General features: G+C 41.1%; 1 protein-coding gene across 1 annotated transcript; it reads left to right on the forward strand.

Moving 5' to 3' along the window:
- Nucleotides 1-1,130: 1,130 nt before the first annotated feature.
- wnt9a (wingless-type MMTV integration site family, member 9A) lies at nt 1,131-21,881 on the forward strand. Its single transcript, XM_023270412.3, has 4 exons — nt 1,131-1,288; nt 14,669-14,928; nt 15,035-15,297; nt 17,755-21,881. The coding sequence occupies exons 1-4, from the start codon at nt 1,197-1,199 to the stop codon at nt 18,247-18,249; spliced, it is 1,110 nt and encodes a 369-aa protein (XP_023126180.1). The 5' UTR covers nt 1,131-1,196; the 3' UTR covers nt 18,250-21,881.
- The last annotated feature ends 4,108 nt before the right edge of the window (nt 21,882-25,989 follow it).

Below are 25,989 nucleotides of genomic sequence, written 5' to 3' on the forward strand. Positions count from 1 at the left end.
GAAACAGCTGATTTTTAATGGAATATCTCCATAGGGGTACAGAGGAACATTTCCACCAACCATCACTCCTGTGTTCTAATGCTACATTGTGTTAGCTAATGGTGTTGAAAGGCTAATTGATGAGTAGAAAACACTTGTGCAGTTGTGTTAGTACATGAATAAAAAGTGTGAGTTTTCGTTAAAAGCATGAAGTTGCCTGGGTGACTCCAAACTTTTGAATGTTAGTGTAAGTGCATTTAAAATCCTACTTTCTCAAGTTAAAAAAACAAAGAACCTATTTAAGTAAAATGTAACTTGTAAGGAATGAAAATGTTCTTGTGAGTGATTGTTAATACTAATATATTTATGTGCAAACGTTTTAAATGATGTTACAGGTAATGGTGGTGCAAATTTTAACTTGTTGATTGACAATAGTCTATAAAAATACACCAAATATGGTCAAATTTCAATTTTAAGTTCATTCTAAGAAGCAAAAGTTACCAAACCAGTGTCATGAACAGGCCCACTTGTGGTCAAACTGCTCCGGTACCTGTTCTGGTGCTTTCAGTCATATCCCATGATCTTCCTCAGCAGACAGAGTTGCCCCTGTGGTGAGTCTGTTATGTCAACTATGTCAACTGTACTTAAGCGCAACACTTAAGTATACTTAAAGTCTCCTTAAGTGTAATACTTTTAGCAAATGTGCCTAGTTACATGTAAGAAAACAGTTTTAAAATGCAAAAAGAAATTAAAAATTGGAGACAGTTTTTATGTTTTGCAGTATATTGCTGTTTTATGCTACTTGAAACCAGTGCAGGGTTTGCCATTCTGGAAATAAAGTGTCAGTGGCTGAAGGTATTTTATCATAGAGAGCAGTCCAGCTCAGACTGACCTCAGTCTTCACAAACACTGGCTGTGTGGTGCTCTAAACGCCCACAGAGGAGAAGCAGTCACACCAATCATAAATTAAGACACCGAGATGAATAATCTCTGTGAAACCTGAGAGGGAATTGTGAATCAGTTCAGTATGTATTGCCATGCTGCTCTCTCTCTCTCTCTCTCCCTCCTTCTCCCTCTCTCTCTCTCTCTCTCTCTCTCTGCTGATGGGAGGAGCGCAGCGCAGCTCCTCTCTGTATAAGAAGTGTTGAACGTTCAACAAGGGATTTTACACAGCTACTCAGGAGAAACGAAATGATCTGCCCTGGAGCCGCAGCAAAATGCTGGATGGACACCTACTCCTGGGATGGTTATCGATCACACTTATAGTGTATCTTCTCAGCTTACCTGGACCCTCCGCAGCTTATTTCGGGTAAGAGACTCACACGCTCTGTCTGATGCTGCTTTCATTGATTTGATTGGTTGCTGAATTACAAAGCAGATCGCACTATTATCACTATGATTCATTTTTTTTAAAAAAATTGCTTTTAAGTCACAGAAAATTTGCGTGTCAGTTTGGGGGGGAAAAAATCAGATTGTATGATTTGTTTTGATTGCACTGATCTGTGCGGGTCAGAGAGGCGTCACCCAGAGGCCTCCCAGCTGCTGTTTGCTGCAGGATGGCTGCACATGATTTGATCTCACATTAAAAGAAAAAAAAAAACTATCAAGAAAGTATCTGAGCATCTATTATAGGTGGATGAACGCAGCCTCGCAGTAATGTTGGCCGAGCAGAGTTCATTCTCTCCCTGACAACTGAGCCAGCGCCCACTGTAAAGTTACCACTGGGCACGTTTTGAATGGCAGGTAGCGGTCGAGTCGCTTATTTTGCTGGAACACTTGTAAAATCATATCTTCAGTCGACTCTGCAAGCAGCCGCGGAGCTAAAGGTGAGTGCATATGCCTCAGACTCAACAGCTGGTAACAATAAAGCAAAATCTGACTGACTGAACTAGTGGCCGAAACGTCTGCTCAGCTTTGCACAGAAAAATCCCCCCCCTTCCAGCATAAACATCACACAACTCTGGCAGGGGCTTTTTCTGCTACCTCCATCATTTTTTTTTTCATTAAAAAAAAAAAAAATATATAAAAACACTTGGAGCACGTGTTAGGAAATTAATCAGAGAAATTTAGAGCTGCATGAATCATGTCATCCTCACAATAATGTTTAATTTAGAAAGAGCACAAGGGTGTATATTTCAAAGTCAGTCCTTCCCAGGGAACGCCTTGGATTTTAGGTGTAGCCCACTATGACCTCCACATTGAAGTGTGGCCACTAATGCTCTGAACTCGGGTTTGTCTGCTCACATGAAGTGCACTCTCAGCTTTCTTTTTCTGTCTGAGCTGCAGAAGAACATTTACAGTGCTGGCAAGCTGAGGTCATTCAGATGAGGTCAGCATGTCAGCAGTGTTTCACCTGGAACGCCAAAACACACAAACAAAAGGGCTGTTTTTTGTAGTATATACAAATATCCCTGCTGATGAGTATTGTTAGTGCCCCCCTTGTGCACGCACACACACACACACACACACACACACACACACATGCACACACACAAATGGTTGCAGACTGCAGAGTGATGACACTTGAAGCCTTTCCAGCAGAGTCAAATTTATGGTAGGTATGGGTGTTGTGCAGGATCCAGGAGTGTTAGGTGATCTGGGAACTGTTGTGAATCTGCAAGAGAGCACAAAAAAATGTCCCCTAAGGGCCCGTTAGACTAGCGTGTCAGACCTGTCGACCCGTTGAAGTGGTTTTATCTCCTGGAGGCGCGGGTTATCTTGTAGAGTCTCACGAAAGGACGCCAGCTTTGGAGGTGCTGAAACACTTTGCGAATATCAAACGCTGTCTAAATAAACCGGATTGTTGTAATTTACACCCAGTTTTTTCAGGTCTCTGGGTAAATGGTGTTGCACGGAAAGCGTTGGCGGTTATTTATGGATACTGGGTGATGCAAATACGTTGTGTGGCCCCTGTAATAGGTCTGTATGATGGAAATATCTCAGCCCCCCCTGAGCAAAGCGTCATCATTTGTAATGCTCATGCACGTATCAAGTACTTTCTCTGTCTCCCACTTGGTATTTGGTTTCAATTCAGTTCTAAAATTGTATTGGAGGAACAAATGTAACCCTGCCTTTCGGTCTCCCTTCCTGTTGCAGTGTCGCCCTTGGCAGGCAGCATGTATTAAGTCTGACATGCCAAATTGGCACTAACATCAGACTTAATGGTTCTAATGGTAATGCATATTTACTTATTCAGTTAGCACTTGTTTTCAATTCCCTCTGTCAGTCTGTTCTCTGTCTGTGGCCTGTGTAGTGCAGAGAGACATGTGGTATTACGATACTCCAGATTTATTATTCTGTGGCCCTGTGAGAAGGGGAATATGAATGAGTGTCAGTGAATGATTTAGCCTTGCAGCTGAGGAACATGAAGCGCACTGAAAGAGCCTGCACAGGTGACACAGACACAAAATGTGACTGCCCCGTGGCCAGCTTCCCAGAAACCCGACACCGGTGACGCTCCAGCACAGTCCTGTTCAGCTTTGACGGGGGGACATACTAACAGAAACCTGTTCAAATAAATATTCCATGAGTACGAGGCATCCTAGGGCCTCCTGGGTACTGATTTACTCAAAATAGAGGGTCAATGTTGCATACCCAATTTCCAGAGTGCGGTGGAGCGTAAGTGTAACATAAACACAATCTCTCCTGCCCATAGTCTACTCAGCCGAGGGTGGGGTGGGATTCCTGGCGTAGTCAAGCACCCGCTTAAATTGTCATCCTTTGCCACAAGAATGTGAACACTCATTTGCTTTCCCTCAGCCTGTTATGGCAGGTGCTGTTTCTGCTAAATCCGTTATCATTAGAGTCTGGATCGAAGATGCTCGCAGAGTTTTCCGTCCTTCAGCTTCCAGCACCTTGATGAGATATTGTATAAACTGTGAGTGAAGGAAGTCATTTGTTTGCTCAGTTCACCCCGTCAGAGTGCACTCTCAGACAGCTCTGTTGGTTTAAATTTGAGTTTTGGTAAAAGGCATGTCATTCTGTGGTCTTGTAAACTGTGCTGAATGTGAGTCTTTACACTGAGTCAAGAGTTTGTTTTTATTTAGATCATGTGCGACATATACAGGAAGGCTGCCCACAGTCATGCAACTGGGATTTACCAATCACAGAGTCACCGCAGCATCCGGAAGAAGCAAATATAGCGGTTGCTATTACTTGCTATTTAATTGCTGCGATATCCTTAAAGCATCTATCATCAGTTTGCTCCTGATGCCCTTTCAGATGGTATTATTGTTTTCAGCGCTCCATTACGAGAGGCAGCGTGCCAAAAACAACAGGATAACAAATGGGATGTGTGTAAATTTATTGAGGAGGAGTGATTTTTTTAGTATGTAGCTGTAAAAGGTTTTTATCACTTTGCTGAGTTAGTTCCTGGTGTGTATCATACAGCTGTGTATTTTAAAGGAGCCTCATTTCTTTAGCACAGCGCAAAAAATGTTACAATCTGTTGTTGAAGCAGCTCCATGTATCCATTTCCTCTGGTTCCCTCCTCTTTCTCCCCTCCTGTCTTCTGGCTTGCCTGCCTTATGTGCGTGCCGGCATCCCTGCAGTGGTTTGTGGGGAGCTGCTGGGTGATTACCACTCATTAGAAGGAGCAGAGTTAGTGTGGGCTCAGGCTGGCGTTGCCTGGCAGACAGTGGTGGCAGGCGTCTCATTACCAGGCCTTAAGGACTGATTAGCCCTGACGTGCAGCAGGGCGGGGAGCACCGTTGATAGAGGGATTTCCCAACTTCATAGGATATCCTGTGGCTACAGCCACACCTCAAAGGGTATCACTTTAGCATGAGCCAAGAAGATAGGATTCTCTCAGCGCTGGCGCTGTGAAAGTGTAGTGTGGTGAGATCACGCAAACCTGGAGGCTTAGATAACTGACCACATGGTCTCTTAAAAGAGAGAGCTTTGTTTTCTTTATATTTCTGTGTGATACATCCAGATTTGAGCTAAGCCACGCTTTGCTTTGAGTTCTCTGCTCTCTGACAGCCTTCTGGAGGGGCCTGCTGTGCCCACGGATGCCACAGGGTGGTGCAGCATCTTCTGAGAGTGCAGGATGGTCCTCAATCAGTGCTTTGTAACTTTCTTGTTTAACGGTAGGAGAATGGGAAATGAAATGTGAAAATAAATGTAAAGGCAGCCAAGTCTGTGCAAAAATAATCAAGGCTGCATTTTGCTTAGTTGTGGTCAATCTGCATAATGAGTATAAAACGTCCTTTAATTTAGAGTTACAGAGCACAAACTCACTTTTCTGCACATTTTGATGTGAATGATGCAGAGCTCAGCGGTTGCTTTTACGGGTTGAATCATCAAAAACTACAGAAGCTGGTGCGCACCTTTGTTGTGAAGGTTTCAGTGGTCTCTATAGTGGGCTGTTTCAGGGCTCATACTGTATAATAACACGGTTGCACTGGATATTTTTGAAGATTACATGGTTTGGTGTGGCTTTTAAAATGTATTTGGCATACTTACAATGTAAGGACGTACAGCTCTTGTGTCATCAGCATGCCGAAGAGAGACCACAGCTAAGGCATGTTTGATTATAACAGGACGGCAGCTCCAGCTCAGCTCCACCAGTCAGCTGTGCACTTCATTGGTGGATAGTTAGAAGATACAGGGAGGAAACTCCCATCAAAGGAAACTCTTGTTGGTCAAACTGCAAACATATGATGATCTTTGCAGATGGAGATGGAGACATGGGCAATTTGCAAAACAGGAAAACTAATATAGACTCAAGATACTTTTAGTGGTCAGGCATTGATGAGATGATGCTAGTTAGTGCGACCGCTATGTCCTGTGTTTTCCATCCTCGACCACAGGAGAGTTTTCTCTGCCTAGTTTGTGGGGATAGAAGAGACATGGCACCTCACATGGGCCAAGATTAGCAGACTGACAAAACCCTCACTTAAGGTTTGGGCCTTCTACTGAATCTCTCTGCATTTCTGATGTCCAACTAAAAGAGATTTTAACAAATTATTCTATTTGTATTTAAAATCGCAAAGTGTCTTACTGCAGCAGTTGGTATAGTATTCTAATCTCATTCCCTTATTTGCAAAGATTTTGACTCTCATAAAGGATGAAAGAAAGTTCACCGTACCTTTTCATAACTGCAGTGTTAGACTATTGCTGCACTTTATCTTGACGAACATCTTGTATAAACACAGCTCTAAAGAAGCCTGACCTGATGTGCTCTCAGATTCTCCACTTGAATGTGTGTGTTTGTCAAATGGGTGTTGTTATATACACCAAGGTTTGCTCCAATAGGCCTATTTATCCACAAAGCCTGAGCATTAGTTTGAGAATGGACACAGTAGACGTACACTGACATGAATGGGCCAAGGGATCGCCGACATTCTTTGATTAACCCTGGAGGAGCTTCTGTTTCATTTTGGGAATTTGCATGGCTTTCAACTGGTTTGTGGTGCTTTAATCATCAGGCAGTTGTTGAGAGGCAAATTTTTTCACTCTAAACGATATGAGCTGTGTGTGCATGCACAAAAACACTAGGAAAATGCTACTGGGGAGTATTTGTCAGGCGAGATGAATAAACAAAACTACTTGCCTTTATCTTTGAAAATGCAAAAAGTGAGCTTTAATATTTCACAGGAGATTAAAGGAGTAACGCTGCATTTTGGGCTCTAGTTGGCCTGTCAAGGAAAACCTAATCTTTCAGTTGCAAGAGTAAATAATGAACCGAAGCCACTGACGCATGACTGGCGTTAACATCAAACAGTCAGGTTTTTGTTTGGAGTTTGTGGTTTGGCTTTACATACTGCCTGACATGTCTAGTCTGTGCGCTTATTTAAATATCTGCTTTGTTGAACTGAGTTTAAAGTCAAACTGTCTCTCACCAAAAGACCGCAGTCTGGCTCTTGTGTCAGCATGTGCGAACCGGTGAGAGCCGAGTACAGTATGTGTGCGTGGACGTGTTTGGTGTGTCGGTGTGCTGGTACAGGGCTGCTCTGTGCCATGGTGTGGGCTAGAACAGGGGAGTCATGCGGACACTGCAGCGCGCCCAATCTGTGCCAGTCACACAGTGACTATAACTGAGCTGCTGACCTTAGAAGCCTTGAGTTCTCACATAGCAGTTAAACCTCTTACCATGCCCCACACTCCCATTTCCAAACCCGGGTCCTGTAGACCTACTGCTCAGCTACCAGTGCTCACAGTCACGGCTGTGGATTAAAAAATTAGACCAAACCGTGAATTTTCTTTTTCTTTTTTTTTTTAAATGACTTGAAAAAAAATCTGTCTGTGTGAAAAACTGACTTAAAATTTAATATGTCATTCGCATTTAAAATATCAAGAGAGTACATGTACAGGCCCTGATCAGCCAATTAGTGGGAGTAGTCCGACATGCCCTGTGTGGGTTGTAAATGACCAGAAGGGACAGCAGATGACATAACTTTGGGTCATATCCTGTTAAGTCATGCAAGATAGCGGACTTTCCCCCCTTGCATTGTGAACAGCAGTGCTTCTAGACGTTGCATGACATTCCCACTACGCAGAAAGGCTCATTACTCAATTAATAATGACTTACTAAGTCCCAGGCCAGTACCACTTTGTTTTCAAAGTCGTTTTGTCATGTTACTGTACTGTGTCAGTCACAGCTTGTTAGGAGTAATCACAACACCCAGTGCTTTCAACCGGGGACTAATCTTATCTTGGCCTCATACATAATCGTTTACTCTTTCCCCTATTTTTGGTTTTAATGATTCAGGGAACAAACGGTATCACTATGAAGAAAATGTCAGAGTTCAGCGCAGGATTTCTTGTCTTCTAAATGTCTTGGAGGTGGACAATAGCCCGGAGACTCCCTGAACCAGAGAGTCATTTGACACTGATTCATGGTTTCTTCAATTATTCAAGTCAAAGCTGTGGAGCACAGTGTCAGCCATAGTTAGAGTGGGCCAGAGGGAAAACACCACACACGCTCACATTCCTACTACCTCTGGCATGGCCCGGCCGTGATATACCAGATGGGACTTGGGCAGGGTGGTCTGAAGTTCATCCAACATTTCTGAGAAAAGCACACAATTTTCCCCCCCAAAAGGAGCATTTCAAATGCTGTGAAGGCAGGAGGAAAAAGTGAAAGAGAGAAAAGGAGATCAGCAATGAAGAGAGTAATTTCCTAGAAAAACTCAGTGTTTAATTTAATGAACAATGCCATTTTTTAGGATACGCAGATGAGTCTCAGGTGAACACAGTAGTTTGTCTTCATGACAGCTGAACTGTTCCAGGACACATGTTCATGTCTGTCATTGTCTTGTGCGGGTTCGGCTCGCAGACAGCGGTGGTTTTGTCTAGAGCAGGCTTTGTTTTGAGCCAACAGCTGGGCCAAATGATTGACGTCCGTTTAGAGTAATTGACCAGTGGGAATAGGGGAAGTTCTAAGAAGGGGGAAAAAAAGGAGGAGGAGAAGGAGTGGGGGGGCTGGTTGTGATCTAGGAGACACCAGACCACACAACCTGCAAGTTCAGGCTGATGGAGAAATTGTGGCTTTTGTGCTTTTTCTGCCTGGGCGCGTTCAGCCACGACTGGCTCTTGTAGGTGTTGACTTAAGGTTGTAAGCGCCTATATGTACTTGCATATGGATACATGCACGTGTATATGGTAAGTGCATACACAAACTCACCCAGCACTTGTCTGTTGTGGCAGATAAACAGATGCTGGTTGAAACCTGTCAAGTCACTTCGCTTAGCATTTTATTTTATGTAAAATCCGAAAATAATTTGTGTGTTTTAACTTCCTGTGGCTTGTTTTTATTGCACTGATATTGCTCAACATTAGTTTAGCAATCTGTAATAACACTTGTTTATCTAATCCGGATATCTCCTGCAGAAGATTTAAACAGAAACCTTACTGATACCTGATATAAACATAAATAGAGGCCTGTAGCCAGAGCCCTGGATGATTCATTAACCATTTTAGGCTCATGTCAATAAAATGTAATGTTATTTTTGTTTGGGTTCCAGTTCTGCCTAAAGCCCAAAATCCAATCATGCTGATTTTACGCTAGTATAAAACATAAAAAGCGACAAATAATTTAATTTTAACAACAGAATATTTAGCTTGTTGTATCGACAATGGACTTAAGTGAATAATCGATCAATTGTCCGTGTTACGTCTACTGTGTGTAAAGATTTCAGCTTGGACTGCTTTAGCCTCTTGAGATTAATGTACACACACAGACTGAGCTGCCTTTGTTCCTATACGTTAGTCTGAGTGTATGAATAACACCAGCAGTTACAAAGCTGTGTGTTTGCAGTCGGTACTTGCAGCAAGTGCTTTGTTTAGGCCAAGAAAGTCAAAGTAATAGTGACGTTTTCCACTACGAAAGAGTTCAAGTATTATGGTGCTTCCTTAACTATTTACATACCAAACTAATGAAGAATGAGCAGAATTACCAGCTGAGGGTCACTGCCACGACTCGAGTGTAAAGCCGGAGAGGAGTGATGATGGCAAAGTTTAGAGCTAGTCAATGATTTCCTCCAGGGATCGACTCTGAGGCTCCACCGCGTGAAATGAGCCGTTTTCACTGAACCCCGCTGCATTGGAAAATGTATATAAAGTAAATGTCACGGGCAATGGGAGGCGCTGACAGGTAGAGAGAAAGGACTAAACAAACTCCAGGGTTACTAAGTGAAAGACAGCGGAGGAGGTGCAGCGTGAGAGTAGGTCAGTGATGTCTGCGAGGAGTGTGTAGAGGCAAGTGTGTGAGTGGAAAAAGCAAAGCTGAGCAAACATCAGCAAGAATCCCACCTCACATAGGATAATAATGAGTTTTATATGTTGGTGTTATATTCCATGTGTAATTGGTGTTGCTGTGCCAACACCTCAAACAACACCTCAAACAAAAACACCTACAGAAAATGGTCCATGATGTGAAAACACATGTGCTTACTTTCTGATTCAGTCTGAGGTAGATACTGTTGCGATGCATGTGCTTCACTCAAAATCATGTGTACATTTGATCATATCAGCTGTGTTCTACATTTGGTATCGCTTCCTAATAAGGCACCTGTTGTTATAAAGAGTGTAGAAGTTTTAACTAGTGGCCTTATTAATGCCAATAATAATTAATTTTGTTAAATAGCTCACTTTAGATTCACAAAGCTTGAGTTGGTAGTCTGTGAAGTGTTATTCTTTATGTTTTGTGAGTTAATATTTTAGGGATTGTTGTAAAGATCTAGATATTAAATAGATTGTTGCCAAAATGATTAACCCTTAGATGCATAAGTGGGTCAAAAACGACCCGGTAAGGTTGTTTTCTTGCAATATCTTTGTAATGAAAAGTTCAGCTATTCCTCAAAAAACATGCTTTTGATATAGTTCCATTTAAATTTTGAAGTTACCTTTTATACTTTTAAAGAAATTGTAATATTTGTATTACTACTTCAACCTCTTATCACTGATAATATCACACAAGAAGTGATGCAGTGCACAAACTTGGAGGGACAGAGAGCAGCAACAGCTGGAGGAGAAGAGTGGAAAAATGTCAGTAAAATGGATGTTGATATTCTTCTTTTTCCATTATTAAAATGTTCAAAATCTGAAACAAAATGAAAAATAAACACATTTCAAACATCAAATCATTCTTTTGTGAACAGAAATATAAAACAAACAATAATACAAATGATTATTGTTAACCAAAATGGTATAAAAACACATTAATTCTCATACGGGTCATTTTTGACCCACTTATGGAAGACTGTAGCGTCCAATCACTCATGCATCTAAGGATTAATCCACATTTTATTGAACACACAGGAAAAAAAAAGCCATGTTTATTTGGTAGTTAAAGTTGATAGTGACATGAAATGTGGGTGAGGAGAGCAAGTGAATGACATTCAGTATAAATGATTTATTTTTGTTTAACAGATAAAATCAATATTTTTCTTCTTTTTTTTCTATTTGCCATTTTTGGCTGTATTTATTACTATAGTGGAGAGAGATGTGAAATATGGGGAAGGTGAGCAGGAGAATGACTCGCAGTAATGTTCAGCTGGCCAGGATTTAAACTGGGAACTTGTTGCTTGACACGTGTTGCGCGCATTAACCATTTGGCTACCAAGTCACCCAAATCTGAAAAGTTGCAGTGATTCTTTGTTTCATTCACCTTTGAACTTTGCTTCATTATAGGCAAATGGAAATAGGATGCAGCACTAAAGTGTTACCAACACGTTAAATCATCCTAAATAGATTTTTCTCTTGCTTTCCTGAATCCTCTTGATCTTTAATCAGTGAAAGGTGAGTGAGATAAAAATGGATCAATATTTTACAGGATTATGAGATTCACTGAGTTGTCACAGGCAACATGTGGCTTTGTTTCTCCGTTGTCCCTCGTGAAAATGTTCACTATTACAAGAAAACACTAATGATTTCCGTTTGTCCGAAGATTTCGAGTTCAGATTTGTAATGATTTGGGGGATTCAACCGATGAACTGTTGTCCAATTCTTTTTTCCTCTTTGTGAGTTGAACGAGTTCATTCTTCAGCAAACAGCGGAGTGATACTTTTTTTGCAGATCACCATATTGGAATGTGTGACTCTTTTGTGTGACAGCAGGGGTCACAGTGCTGCATCCAGTCTAAATATTATCTTTATTTGAACCACATTAAAATCATCAACCCCTCACTTGTAAATGGTAAAAAGCAAGTCCACTTGTCAATAGTAGTTTTTTAAAGACCGACGAAATTGAGGCAGCGTACATCTGTGATACTATTTGACTGTTTTCTGGTCTACCACAGAGTGGAAACATCGCAGAGAAGCGAGCCCTGGCCGGTAGTTGCTCTTCTCTGGAGATGTGTAGAAGTATTTCACTACTCTCTGCTCCACACTTAGTCCTCAGGCTGTCTTTGCTAGAAATATGCCTTTGTGTGAAAAAGCCACAGAGACAGTAGCGCTGAGATCAGTGTCATGTCATCTTTGGCCTCCTTCCAGCTCTGCTCAGACCATCTTTTTGTCTCAGACAAGCAGACGTCACACAGACAGTTGAGGCCTGTCATTCTAATGAGGCATGTGGGCTTTTGGAAGAGATGATGCCGATACGTGTTACTATGCATGTCTTTCAGGAGGAACGTGCGCGTCACGTTGGTGGTATTAGGTAAATTAAGACAACCATTTGGCAGTTGGAGGTCTTTTTAAAATCGCACATGGTGCAAATTCAAGAAATATTTGTGTTTGTTCATTTTCAGACATATACCGTAGTAAAATATTTAGCATAGTGTGGATGTGAGAAATCTCTTTAATTTTCTGTATTAATCTTCCCCTCTGCTGTTTGAAATGGTCTTAGACAGGTGCTCCACGTGGCGCCATCAGTCAATCCCTGACTGCTGGCTTGCCAGAGAAATGTTGTGGAACGGTTGTCAGTCATATGCATACCAGGTCAGACGGATTTGTTTGTTTTGGGGCTTCGAGTATGTTCCCTTGGCATTGTTATCAGAATGTATTTTAACAAAGCATGAAACAATTAAAAGGAAAATGTCAGAGTTCTCGTGCATTGCGTATGTCTGGTTCTGAACGCCTCAAACCATACATTTTTTTTTATTCTCTAAGTGTGTCGGGAGAGCAATCTCTGTCAAGACACAGCTTGCCAGGTTTCCATTTGAAATTCATAGCTGTCAGACAAGTTAAGAAAAAGGCAAACAGGCTTTATAAAAAGGAAGCCGTTTCACCCGATCTGAAAGCACGACTACTTTTCGATTCAATGGCTCAGATTCTCAAGCAGAATGCAAATATCATGTAGCATCTGTGAACTATTAAGTCCACTGATATGAAGCTAAGGGCTCGAGGGGAAACATTTCAGTCAGTTATTGGACTTAATAAAACAAATCTCTTGTTGAAGAACTCCTGTGACCTTCTGTGAGAGGCTGAAGTGAGTATGAGTGGTGACAGAATCCTCTCTGACAAGCAGTAATGACGTCTAACGTCTAAGTAATGTGGATCAGCGATCAACACTTGTGATGCATTAACTAACCTGGTGCGGACATCCAGCAGATGCTCTGCACCTTTGCAAAAATATTATAGAATATTTTTTATTTATACCGCTTGGCTGTATTTAACTACGTGGCAGGATTCCCATATACTGTGGTTACTGTTCACAGTCATATACTTGGACTTGTTTTAATTTGCTTGGCGGCGTGGAGACGTTTTACAACCAGGACAGAAAGGACAACAATTCATGATTGTTGTCTCACTTAATATACACTTTTTTTTGTCTAGGTTTATTTTGAAAAGCAGAATCTGACATGTGAAATATGACAGGCTTTATTACAATTTTAAATATTAAATTTCATTTGTTTCCAGACTACCATCAAAGCTGAAGGCAGTGATTCTGATTGTATCACTTTTCTTTCAAATTAAAATAATTTCTTACTTGTCTCCAGTCTCCTCCTCTCATTCTGCTTTTAGCTGCCAGTAGCTGTCATGTACTGTGTCAATAGGTCATTCAGTGCAAAGCTTCAAACCTTCCCTTGTGCATTTTTACAAGCATGGAAAATTAACACTTTAGCCTACAGTGAAAACCAGAAGCAGTATTCCTGCATTTCATCAACGTCATTGATAAGTGAGGTGTCAGTTCATGCACACGAGTCTTTTAAAAGTCTGATGTTCGGCTGCAAAGACACATGGGCCTGAGGACTTTCGCTTTTGTGAGTTCTGTAAATCCATTTATTCTTCAGTTTCACTTTAAGGGTGTAAAGGAGGCCAGAAATTACACATAATGAACAACTGTGGTGCCAGTCCTGTCAGTTGGTGTGACCAAAATGGTCGCAGGCTGACAGTCATGTCCCCTGTGTGTGTTTATGAAAGTAATGCTCTGCTTTCCCCATCACAACCTCAGAACGCTGGTTGTAGGTTTTGCCAGCTATGTGGCAGTCCCCCGCTTTGTGTGTTTTATATACGCTTCCCTTAAATAAACTGACGAAAGGAGTGCAAGTCTACCACATGTTCTCCATACCATGTTTAAAACTGAACCTTCTGCTTGTTATGTTTCAAATGGCTTGCTGCTTCAAGACCCTGAATGCTGGACTTTTGTTATGGGGATTCTATAATGAGAGTGTAAATCCTGCTGTGTGATCATGTTTAAATCTATACAACGCTGCTGTGAGTGACACCCCTCCCTCAGGATATGATATAAATATTAAACCAAGCATCTGCTGGCTACTGTTTCACATGCATGTGGCATGACTGTCACGTTCACAGCATGCCTTTGTTTCAAATATGTCCCATCCCAGCAGAACGCTGCTTTGTTTCTTATAATATGCAGTTTAATCTTAAAATACAGTGTTAAATACTGTAGTCAGTGAGTGTCTGGGCCTGTGGTTTGACTGCTCTAAAACAGCGACAAAATAGTGTCAGGAACTTTATGAGAAGAAGAAGTTTTCCACCTCTGCACAGAATTTGCTCTCCACTGGGACTGTGCTGGAGGTTGATCTCAATCTCCAGCAAATGTTGAATTCCCCTGAACATTAACCACCGAACAGCTGAATTCATTTGAACATTAACCAAACTTTTGAGCATTGTATGCCCCAGCTGTGCTTCCTGTTCTGTTTATGTAGTATATCTTTGCGACTCTTATTGTTTATCCAGGAAGGTCAGCATCCTGTGCTTTATTGGATACTTTATCAAGACGTATCCTCTCCTTCTCTGTGCGCTGTTTCAATGGACCCCACTGTGTCTGTGATCTTTTCTTCTAGGTTGACAGGTAATGAACCGTTGTCTATCCTGCCACTGAACTCTCTACCAGAGGAGAACGTGGGCAGGGCCCACTACAAGCTGTGCGACCGGCTCAAACTGGAAAAGAAGCAGCGCAGGATGTGCAGACGAGACCCGGGCGTGGCGGAGACCCTGAGGGAGGCCATCACTATGAGCGCACTAGAATGCCAGTATCAATTCCGCTTTGAGAGGTGGAACTGTACCTTAGAGGGGCGCCACCGAGCCAATATCCTAAAAAGAGGTATGAGCAGCTGAATAAATAGTCCTGATAGTTTTTCATTGGGAACTCTAGAAACAAACCTGATTCACTCCTGGGCACTTACCACCTTTCATTTCTTCTTCTCCAGGATTTAAAGAGACAGCCTTCTTGTATGCCGTCTCCTCAGCGGGCCTAACCCACGCCATGGCCAAAGCTTGCAGCGCAGGACGCATGGAGCGCTGCACGTGTGACGAGGCCCCGGACCTGGAGAACCGAAAGGCCTGGCAGTGGGGGGGCTGCGGAGACAACCTCAAATACGCCAACAAGTTTGTGAAGGACTTCCTGGGCAAACGCTCCAACAAGGACCTGCGCGCACGTGTGGACATGCACAACACAAATGTGGGCATGAAGGTAAGTGGGCCTGTGAATGTTATCGATATTGTAATTGATGCCATTGTTTATTTTCCAGTCAGGAAGTTAAAAGACACCATCAAACTGCACCACGGGAAGTGAGGGATCCAGTGTTTCTGGAGCTTCACCGTCCCTACAGACAAAAAGTCTAAATATCTTGGACTCCACTGCAATACTTCTAAACATTCTTGCTTCAGTCTGTTTCTTGTGAGTCCCCACAGCTACATGGAAGAAAAATACTTCACTGATTATCATAGCTTGTCTGTGACAGCAACTGTGTTTTATAGCTAACAATTTGTCCAGAGCATTAAACCATGACTCACTATGACAGTTATTCATGTACACAAAGTTTTAGGGAGTTCCACACAAAGGAACGAAAAGATAATCACACGATAATTTCATAGCCGTATATTTGCCACAACTGTCACTTTAATTTGCCTTTTATTAAAGTAAAAATTTCCACAGGTGGAACAACAAAAGTTGAGCTACAATGCGCACATGAATCTAACCAGGACACTCTCATAAAAGAAACCAGTTTAAACAGGGTCGCAGTTCATTTGGAGCGACGGACTGTGTTTAAACAAATGTTGCTCACACGAAACAGCTAAACGATGGGAAATCTGTAATCATACAATATTGTGTGCAGTTGTGTAGATAAAAGCAACATAAAGTAAAGATTTATTGTACACTTTAACCTGGATATGTTGTACTATCATATTTTTGGATGTGCTTTTGTAATACTAGAGTTTAAACATTACAGTGCTGGTAAACCTCCTCGTCCAAGACTAAGAGCTCTGTCCAAATATATAGTTTCAATGTCCAAAGAGGAATTTAATATGGCCACAGCAGAGCGATACTGATTTAGTTATATAAGGGGCTTCTGGGAAGAGTGGAAATACTGAAAAAATAGGGTCATGTTTCAAGTTTCTCCACGAAACCTAAACTGATTAAAGTAATTGCTACTGTAAATTTGGTAAAACCCAAAAGCGCTCATTAGTCAATATTTGGTTTTCTTTCTCAAATTAGATAGGCAACAACTCTCATTTCTTCTCTGGCACAATTCAGCAATTGTTTGTGGTGAGCAAATATAGGTTTTTCACATTGGAAGTGTTTTTTTTTTTAAATAGCGAAATCAAAAAAAAAAGGGGGGGGGGGGAATGATTTTAATCTGTCAAGCCAAAGTAAACTAAAAGTCTGGACTATGTTTCTCTTACTCTGCTTCTCTCCTATTCTAGCCATTTTCGTTTTGGTTTCAAAATGAATTATTGCAGAGGCACACTTCCCAAATGTTAGCAGACACAAAACTCTCCCAAAAGACCAATACGTGCTCTTCCTTTTCAGCTTGGCTCTACAAAATCCAATCTCTCTGGAGATTTTATTTGTGATAAAAGATTTACAACATTGTTTTTGCTCCCTATTTTTTTTGCTAAATGCACATGTAGTGAGGTGTACCGCCGCATTCGCTCAAGATGAATTCCCACACGAAGGACGAAGCTGGAATGTGCTAGCCTCTGCACCCCCCCGACATTTTAAAAGCTGACCTATCAAATTTTCTTGACCTGCTGGTGTGATGAATATGCACTTCCTGCTCCCCGATCTCTTTCACAGTCTGAGAAAGAAATGTAGATTCTATCCAAACCCCATCTAAGACAATGTGTTATTGTCATTGATTTTCGCACACATACTGCTTTTAACATTGTGGTTGATGCAGAAATGAACTTTGGCTGACCGCTAAGAGGTCAAGTAGTGTTAAAATAACGTGTTGTGGTCTTTTCAGCTGACAGCCTCTGTGTTTTCATTCACAGTTATGTACCATTTAGTATAAGAAAATACTGTCTTTACTGTTCTTTCTTTTTCCAACTGTTTGCATGACTTAACACTGTGTTATGACAAAATGACCACACTGGAAGATTAGGTTGATCCACTCTGGGTTTAGAAAACACATTTACAGTCAAAGGACAATTATAGTGCCCAGTGTCCAAGTATTAAAGGCTTCTTGTTCCCATGGCTGTCTAAATGGACTGTCTTTGTGGGTACTTCTTAGCTATAACCTCCCCTCACTTACCATAATAACTGTAACAGAGTTTAATCAAAATTTCATCCATAGTTATAACAAAATCAACCCATCCACCAACTATTATTCACTTGATCTTTTATATGAAGTTTCAGACAAAGTCCTACATTGTTCTCCTTTAGTTCATGAGCAATAAGCAGAACCTTGGATTTTCCCTTTTGTTATGATATAAAAAAGAACAATGAATGCAATAATTTCCCATTATGTCTATATGCCTCCCAAACCACTGCACTCCACCCTGTTCATCTCATTATGAGTATATTTGGGTTAACTGGATCTTTGAAGTGCTGCTTACTAAACAGAGGCTTGTTAAATTACACAGCTTTCATTATATGCCTTTAATGTTTCGCAGTAGTGAACAGTGTTGCTCTGTCTCTGACCAGGTAATCAAGGCTGGAGTGGAGACCACTTGCAAATGCCACGGCGTCTCTGGCTCCTGCACCGTCCAGACCTGCTGGAGGCAGCTCCTGCCCTTCCATGAGATCGGAAAGCAGCTCAAATCGCGCTACGAGGCCTCCGTCAAGGTCGGCAGCTCCACCAATGAGGCCACCGGGGAAGGAGAGATCTCCACGGGCCGAGGCCTGCAGGAGCCACCGCCACAGCCCCTGCCCGGCCTGAATGATCAGATCCCCCGCACTATGGACCTGCTCCACATCGAGGACTCGCCCAGTTTCTGTAGACCCAGCAAGTACTCGTCGGGCACCGCAGCACGCAAGTGCTACAAGGACAAGAACTGCGACGCTATCTGCTGCGGGCGAGGCCACAACACTCAAAGCAGGGAGGTGACCCGGCCGTGCCAGTGCCAGGTGCGCTGGTGCTGTTATGTCGAATGCAAGCAGTGCACACAGAGAGAAGAGGTGTACACCTGCAAAGGCTAAACCAGTCACCTGTCAGCGCCTTCCACCAGCGGAGGGAGGTAATGGTGGTTGTGTTGAAGAGGAGCGGTCGTTTTGTTCTCATGCAAGGTTTTGCTTCCAGGGTCGGAACAGTGTTCTGTAAACAAAAGAGGAGCGAGCCGAGAAGCAATAAGCACTTTGAGGGATTTCTGTGGGTTGGGTATTGGAGGTCCTGCAGAATAAAAACTTTCTCAGACAACTGGGTCAACATCTCAAGCTTTTTATCACACCGTTGCCTTGAAGCGAGAAGATTTTACTTTCCTTTTTTAAAAAATCCACCATGAGAAAAACAGCTTAGCGTCCAGTTAATGAGGATCCAGCATAAGGACAGTGACACCAACAGACTGATTTCTGGGGCTTTGCCCAAAGAGGAATGGTGTGTATGTGTGAGTGTGTGTTTGTCGATCTTTATGTGTGTGTTTGTCAGCACGTGGTAGAAAGTGAGGAGGGAGGAGTTCGAGTGACGACTTTTTATGGCAATGAAAACCATATTCAGAGACTGCTAAAAAACAAAAGACAGGGTGTAAGAATTACTCTACACGCACATATTTACACTCACACACGTTGTGTGTTTGCATATGTATGTAAATAAATTCAGTTATATTGTAATGATATTATATAAGCCACTTATCTAACTATGTTAAAACAAACCACTAACCACACAAATGTTTTCTTGTTTGTGTGCTTCTTTTTCTTTTTGATTCATGTCGACAAGGCCCTTTGGAAAGCAGTACACTAGTGTCTGATGTCTTGCTGTGGATAATTTATAGATCCTTTGGAACTACTCCTTCACTGGGAGAAAAGAAATCTCGTTTTTTAAAAAAATAATATAATATGAAGCTGTTAGTAAATACATTAACAGAAAAGAACTAAACCAGTCAGTTTAGGCTATTCTCGGCCTTGAGCGAACCAGTGTTCAGGGAATAACTTAAACCACTATATCTGTTTGGATAAAATAGAAAGAAATGGTGCAAATGTAATCCAAGTTGGAGATGACAGTGGCCTTGTTGTTACAGCCGACATCATTGCAGCAGGTGATCAGCAGACGGTCCACGTGTGACTCAGATCAAAATTTGTGGAGCTCTGTGGAGATTAAATCTACTTATTAGTTTCTTTTGAACACTTTGAAGTTGTAAAGAAAACTGTGGAGAACTGGAGGAATGTAGCTCCCTACCATTTCATATCCGTCTTTTCCTCCTCAGCTGCCACAATTACATTGAGCCATATTCAACATACAGACATGCAGTGTGTACAATATAAGTTCAAACAGTATGAGGCAACTAAGACTGAAATCTAACTTGTCTGCAGATTTGCTCAAGTGAAGATGAAAGTATAAGCTTCGTAGCTAATATGAATATACCTTATAAGACTAATATTTGTGTAATATTCTGTAAATTGATGTCTAAATGTAAACCTAAGAGTTTGGCTAATCTGCTGTCTTCTTTTGAAGTCAGTGAAGTTGTTTTTATACACGGGCTAATTTGCTTTCTCATAGTTGTGCCTGGCACCAAGTGACACGGTTAATGCAATGCAGCAGTCTGACCCCACCATGCAAGTACAGCGACACTTTAAAGGAGCAGCTTGACATGTTAGGAGTCACACTTATTCGCTTTCTTGAGAGCTTGATGAGAAAGCTGGTTTGCCTTGTGTGTTTTGTAAAAAAAAGTCGGAGGAAGCAGCTGCATGGCTCTGTAACAAAATCACCTTCCAGCAGAGCTATGTTAGCTGTTTACACTGTTTATGCTAAGCTAAGCTAACCGGCAGAAAGATATGACGGTCATATTCTCATGCGAAGCGAGTTCATGTTAAGAAGAAAGCAAATAATTGTATTTCCCAAAATATCAAATTGTTTCCATAAGACATTTTTACAATCTTATGCTAAATACTTTTGTACACACAAGCAATGCAGACAGTAACATTTCAGTGTATTCTCAGCACTTAGCTTCTGGGAATATTATGTTATATATAATAAGATATAGGACCCTATATGCCATATTTTAGATTGGTGTGAATTAACTACTGAGTGAGGGACCCAGCTTTGTATTATAGCACCATTCACGCACTGAAGCCCAAAAGCCCTTTAAAGTATTTAAAGATCTGTATTTATGGATACAGTGCAGTGCAGAACCTTTTTTTCCTTTTGTTTTTTAAATGTAAATAGCAAAGGTTTCTTCTCCTGTGGTATAGAGACAAAAGTGAGGCACATGTTCAACTCTCACAAGCATCTGAAGCAGAAATTGATAGCAAAATAAAAAGGGTGACGCACTTGTGAAGCATTACTATCATCAATGCCGCACAGTGCCAGATCTTCGTAAAAGTGGCAAAACTGACAGTTTAGTACTTAAAAATGACAGCCATTTAAATCAAAACCACCATCTTTGACAGCCATATAACGCTTTAGGAAGACAACCCTGCATGGCTTATTTGTCCTGAGGAGATGAATTCCAAGCATTTTGATATGAGAAGGCACGCCAAATAAAGACCGGTCAAAACATATACATAGAACTTTGCACGCTACATGGAAACCATAATAGCTATGCTGAGACTCAAAGCATAAATGCCTGCTTCCCACAGCTTCTGGTGTGTGCTCGCTCCACACACTCCTCGGCCCAAACACAGTGAAGTCCTCTACTGTTGAATGGATTTAAAACAGACATGACAGGAATACCAAATGCACACAGAGTGCATTTTTGTTTGTGTATAGATTGTACATAGACCTAAAAATTTCTCCCAAGGAAGAGGAGCATGATGCAGCAGCCAGCCGCTTTTTAGATGTCACAGTCATCCATATTCTCAAATCCAACACTCTGCACTGTTTAGTCGTCAGTGGATCATGTACAAAATTCTATTTTGTAGAAAAAAAAATGAAAGATAAATTATTTTTAAATATATTATGAGCATGTGTTTAGTGTAAATAACGTCAAAGTCTAAATTGATTTTATATCTTGTATTTTTTACTGTGTCTCTTTTGGGTGTTTGTTCCTTTTGGGGTGGAGGCTTCAAGAAGCAGTGTATTCTATCAACATATTTCACTTCATATCTCAGTGTTGTCTATTTTCTAAAGCACTAACAAATCCTAACAAATTTAGAATCAACTCACCTTTAGCTGTCCTGTATTCATTCACATGATGAGACATTTCTGCAAGTATTCAAACAAAATCACAGTCATCAAGTATATTTTTATAGGATTTGATCTGTTTGTATAATCACCTATTTTGTGAAAAGATTCGTGACTTTGTAATGTTGGTTTCCACTGTATGTACTGCGGTATAAACTGATGATTGCATCAGTGTGGACTGATTTCTACTCACCTTTGGGTCACTTTACATGTACATGTACTTTTTTGTTAGGATTTGTGCTGTGCTTGTAAAACAAAGATAAAACACACCAACCATGTATTGCCCTTTGTGATGATATTACACCAACAAAGCTTTGTCCATGTTCACTTATTCATGTCTTATGGGAACTCTAAATTATTTTCCTCTACCTCATGTGTATAGCTTGTAGGTATAAACAGATCACAAATGACTGGTAAGAATGTATTTAAGTTATTTAACATCTTTGTATAACAAAGGCGAAAAAAAATCTGAAATAATAAATGAATTTTTAAATTATTTCATGTGTGGTTTCATTATTTGGCAGCACAGTGAGTCTAATCAGTATATCACACACTGAATGAACTCATTGAGCTACGATAAAATGATCATTAGTCATTTTAAAATGACTTGGATTGTTACACTGTTGAAACAATCACTCAACAGAAGATTTATTGTAAACTAATTAATCTAATTAGTCATTTAGAAGGTTAAAATGTCAAGTATTTGCTTGAGCCAGCTTCTGAAAGTATCTGCATACTTTAAAAAATAACAAGAACTAAGACTGTCATGTTGGTGCCAGAAAATTAATAGTATTTTTTATTATTCTGAAAATTTCTGAGATTTCATAGACAAAATAAATAATTCAAAAACATTTCAGACATCAGTTATATTAATTAAATGATATTCAAAGGAACTGCTACAGGCAGCCCGACTGAAACATTTCATTAATAAATACAAAAATAGTTTTGGCTCTAGCTTTTTTTTTTTTTTGATCAGTTTAACACCTTAGAGCAGCCCTATTCAATTAGCGGCCCGCGGGCCACATGCGGCCCGAAAGCAACCCTCAAGTGGCCCTAAAGCAACTGCCGAGTGATTGGGACTTGGGTCCGAGAAAAACAGAAAAACATCTTTCAGTAACACTGACAAGTTTTTACAAAAATTCCAACATTATTGCAAACATTGAATGCAACACTTACCGTAACCTAGCAACTAACCCACAATGCATTGTGTTGAGGAGACGCGTTTGAAAAGTTAACATTAGCAGTTCTATACAGGTGAAAATAGCAGCATGTCTTTTTCTATCCTGAAACGACAAATCGGCGAGGAAAACCGTCGGTTTAATCCTGGGTGGACTGACAAGTATTTATTTATTTACTACCAAGTCTGAACGCCAAACCAATGCATTTACTCTGCAACGAGTGCTTTGCAGCGCTCAAAGATTATAATGTCCGAAGACACCACGTTGGAAAAACATGCCGCGTTTCGGACAAACTTTCCCGAGGAATGTCATGAGAGAGCGGCTATAATTCAGAGTTTGACTGCATCTTACAACCGGAGCTGTACAACAATGAAGCGGACTTGCACAGCTCAGGAAAGGGCCACGAAAAAGAGGCCGTTCACAGACTCAGAAACTGTGAAGGACTGCATGTTGGCTGTCGTGGATGAAGTTTTAACGGACCATAAAGTTAAGACGAGTGTGACATCTGCTATCAAACAGGTCTGACACGTCAAACATTCTCGCCACAGATATCTTCGAGACATGGTAAGTGCAACAAAGCAGCGTGCTGTAGCAGACACTAAAGGTAGTTTTATGTATTTATGTGACTATTTTCTGTTCACTTATTATAAGTTTAATATTTAAGAAAGACATTTTGTTTTGACAGTTATTTCACTTAGTTGCACTTTATTATGCACTTTGATGTCAGCTTTATTTCGTTTCAAAGGGATAGTAACTATCACTGTGCCTACTGTTTATTTTTTTGATTATATGCACTAAAGATGCGACTGTCTCAGATGAGACCAAATATGGACAGGGACAAACTCTGTTTTTTGTTATTTCAAAAGAAGAAAAATGTCTCAAGTTCTGAAAAGTTACTGTTAAGCAAGTTACTTTTTAATGCACTTTGAGATGTGACCAAAACAAAAGATGGTGTTTCTAATCGGCGCTTAGTTTTTATGTTCTTATGCACCTTAACCTGTGCTTATATTTACCTATCAAAATGTGTTGAAGTTGTGTATTTGAAATGTAAAATTTAAAGAAGCAGTATTTTAGCACACGTTTAGTTTAAGTACTGCTCTTCTATTGTGTTTATGTCCTTTTGGATGTGGCAATAGTTAATAAACATCCAGTGTGTTTGTTATCGTATCTGTTTGTGTTTATTTTAAATGGTTAACTTTGCTCACTGTCTGCTAAAAACGTCCGGCCCAGCTCATGTTCTTAGTCTGAAAATCCGGCCTGAGTCAATTTTTAATTGAATAGCCCTGCCTTAGAGAGTCACATAGATGCCATCCAGAGAGCATTTTTATTTTGTAAAAGTGACATCAAAGGAAGAAAAAAAAAAACAATGATGTAGTGAAGTGGCCTTGACAGGAAACAATTAGCCCAATGAGCAGAAGAAATCACCCATCCATCATCTGTACACCGCATCATCCTCATTAAGGTCTAGCGTCTGTCCCAGCTGACTTAGGGCGAAGGCAGGGGACACCCTGGACAGGTCACCAGTCTGTCACAGGGCCACACATAGAGACAAACAATCCCACTCACACCTTCAGACAATTTAGAATCAGCAATTAACCTCAGCATGTTTTTGGACTGTGGGGAAGCCGGAATACCTGGAGAAAACCCACACATGCACAGGAAGAACATGCAAACTCCATGCAGAAAGATCCCAGGAAGGCCGGGACGCAAACCGGGGATCTTCTAGCTGCAAGGCAAAAGTGCAAAACACTACAAATCATGGGAATAAATCAACAAACTCATTTTGGGAAGTGGGAGTTGATCAAACTGAACATCCAATAATCGCAGGGCTGGCTTCTTCTGTATGCATGCTCAAGTGTCCTGCATCAGGACATCGAACCCCAAATCAAAACCTAAACTGCTCCTGATGGTTATTAAAGCAACATTGTAGTGATTTGTGAATGATGGCTGAACTGTAACTTTACATTAAAGTTCCACTAAATTAAATCTATTTCACTTTGAACCTTTAAGACTCTAATGCAAATTTTAGACCAACATCTCAAACTATTTTACTAAAAGGCGACAAAAAAGGTGGGTTTACCTCGATGCTACGCCAGCAAATAAACTGTGAGAGGAGGGAAGTGACCAGAAAATCTTCATGTCCCTGCACTGCTGGGAAAAATGTCCGAGGCCCAACTTTTTTCAGTGGAGCAGAGTGAGGCAAAAAGCTTTTCCTGTTACGTAATGAGACGTCATTGCTGAGGTAAAGTGTTTACAGGAACCTGATAAGGATGTGGCTGGATCTTCACAGATTCATGCAGGATCACCCTCACTTTGCTATGACATTTTATATTGATTTAGAATAAACTGATTATCAAGGCCTCTGTCATATTGCCCTGCACATTACCGTAGCAGTGATGCTTCTACGTCAATGTCAAAGTTACCGTGAAAGTTATTAGTGCGAGATGTAAACATCTCTGTTTTGGGTTAACAGTGGTCAGATGTACACTTGAGCTGGAGAATTACCCTGCTGAACTGATATTATTTCAACAAGCTGCAGCCCCTCAGCACACGAGTGGAGATTTCAGAGTGTTTTCTTTCAACAGTCTTGCAAATATCTTGAGGCCTCATCATAAAAGCCCCAAAGCACGATTAATCCAAGAGAAAAGGGGCTTTGTGATCCTGGGCTGCGAATAGGAGCTTCACATCCAGTTGTGAAAACAAAACACAATTATGAGTGTATCTGTTCTAATACCTAAAACATCAGTGGAAAAGCCTACGATATCCCTGACACGTGTACCTAAATTAGCAGTGCAGGAGCAGCACCCTGTCGGTGTTAGCTATTCCTCCCCTGGGTCCTAGCTGCTTTGCTCAGACAAACTAAGAGGCTTTAATGTACACCGCTTGCTGGACTCCTCCTAACATCCTGTACCAGCCTCTAATATGAACTGTAACTCTGCGGTCCGCTGTAATCCGACAACGTTTTGACAGCTGTTACCATGAAGGAAGTGGGTGCAACTAAAGCACGGACTGAAAAAAAAAGGCAGAAAAAAAATCAACACCCACTCCCCCCCCAACACACTCACCTCCTCCTGACTACCTCCCAGCCCCTCTCTCATCCTACCGGTCTGCTCGGACATGCACATGGCTGCCAAGCAGAAAGAGCGAGATTATTCTTACACTGCTGAAAGTGGCAGAGGATTTGTTATTCCTGCATCCCCCCACTGCACAGGATGTATTCGTGCCTGAGAAGCTGACTGTGGCGTGCAGTAGTTATACTGGACAGTAACTAGATATAGACTTGATGATATTGACAGCTCTGTCTATGAGAAATTACATTTTTATACAAGGGTCTCTGCAGAATTGGAGGACATTAGGGAGTCAAATGTTTTGAAAATTAGACCTTCTCTTTTACAATTTTCTGCTCCATATTCACCAACAATAGGT

The sequence above is a fragment of the Amphiprion ocellaris genome, chromosome 10 (genome assembly GCF_022539595.1).
Source record: "Amphiprion ocellaris isolate individual 3 ecotype Okinawa chromosome 10, ASM2253959v1, whole genome shotgun sequence".
Lineage (NCBI taxonomy): Eukaryota > Metazoa > Chordata > Actinopteri > Pomacentridae > Amphiprion > Amphiprion ocellaris.